A 1,500-nucleotide genomic window follows, 5' to 3' on the forward strand; every position below is an offset into this window, starting at 1 on the left:
ATAATGATGCTCAGCGGGAAGCTGCTTATATGATGCTATTCCCCTTCTCTTTGTTGGGTGAAGCTAGAGAGTGGTTGAAATCTCATCCAACTCAGAGCTTGACGAGTTGGAGTGACTTGGAGTCCAAGTTTTTAACAAGATTTTTTCCACCAGCTCGGTATGTACATGCGAAGTTTGAGATATCAACCTTCAGGCAAGGGGCTGATGAAGCATTTTATGAAGCTTGGGAACGTTTTCAGGCGTTACTCAGAAAATGCCCGAATCATGGTTTTGAGGATATTGATCAATTAAACATCTTCTGAAATGGGTTGAAACCAGAAACAAAGATGATTCTAGATGCTGCAGCTGGTGGTACTATGATGTCGGTGGATGAATAACAAGCAACTAGAATTATCACTGCTTTATCTGCTACAAACAAACAAGCTCAGCATAACAGAAGAACAGTGCAGAAGCGAGGAGTGTTGGATTTGAGTACTTCTGATGCAATTCTAGCTCAGAATCAGATTCTAACTCAACAAATTGAGGCACTAACCAAACAAATGACCAAGTTGCCTCAACAACTTAATGTGGTTCAGACTCCTCCAGTCCATCAACAGGTATTATGCTGCGAATTTTGTGGTGGTGATCATGTCAGTGGTCATTGTTCGATGCATATCAACAGACCAGAAGAGGAAGTTCAGTATGTCAATAATCCACCTCGTCAAGGTAATTTCCCCAACAACCCTCCGTTCAACAATCAGTTCTCACAGGGGTGGAGGGGAAACCAGAATCAGAATCACAATTTTGGGTGGAGGCAAGAAGCTGGGCCATCTAACCGACAACCACCATATCAGTCTTCATATCAACAAGGTCAACATCCACCAATGCATGAGCGACAAACAAAATTAGAGGAAACATTAGAGAAGTTCATGCAAGTTTCTATTTCCAATCAGAAAAATACTGATGCATCCATCAGGAATCTAGAGACTCAAGTGGGTCAGTTGCCCAAGCAAATGGCAGATTAGAATGCAGACAGACAGAAATTCTTCGCTAACACTCAGACCAACCCGAAAGAGCACTGCAAATCTATCACTACCAGAAGTGGTAAGGTTATTGGTAAAAGCATTGGAGAGAATNAGGGTAAGGAGGTAGAACATGAGGAAGGTGATACTACTAATACTGTTACAAGGGAGAATGATGATGAGAAGAAAACTAAATTACCTCAGTTGAAGGATATCCCTTATCCAAAACGTCCTTCCAAGAAAGATAAAGAGCGTCAGTATGCTAGATTCTTAGATTTATTCAAGAATCTCTAGATCAACATTCCTTTTATGGAGGCAATGGAACAAATGCCTGTTTATGCCAAATTCATGAAGGATTTGTTGACAAAGAAAAGAAAAATGTCAGAAGAAACTGTGACATTGGAAGCTGGGTGCAGTGCTATAATCCAGAAGTCTTTGCCTGAAAAGACTAAAGATCCAGGCAGCTTCACAATACCAGTCACAATCGGTGAGCTATCTG

The 1,500-nt window shown here is 41.2% G+C and overlaps 1 protein-coding gene across 1 annotated transcript; it reads left to right on the plus strand.

The window, feature by feature from the left end:
* Positions 1-32: 32 nt before the first annotated feature.
* LOC109339111 lies at positions 33-1,295 on the plus strand. Its single transcript, XM_019576500.1, has 3 exons — positions 33-267; positions 382-971; positions 1,041-1,295. Exons 1-3 carry the CDS (start codon positions 33-35, stop codon positions 1,293-1,295), a joined length of 1,080 nt encoding a protein of 359 aa, XP_019432045.1.
* The last annotated feature ends 205 nt before the right edge of the window (positions 1,296-1,500 follow it).

Source organism: Lupinus angustifolius, unplaced genomic scaffold (assembly GCF_001865875.1).
Source record: "Lupinus angustifolius cultivar Tanjil unplaced genomic scaffold, LupAngTanjil_v1.0 Scaffold_58_16, whole genome shotgun sequence".
NCBI classification, from domain to species: domain Eukaryota; kingdom Viridiplantae; phylum Streptophyta; class Magnoliopsida; order Fabales; family Fabaceae; genus Lupinus; species Lupinus angustifolius.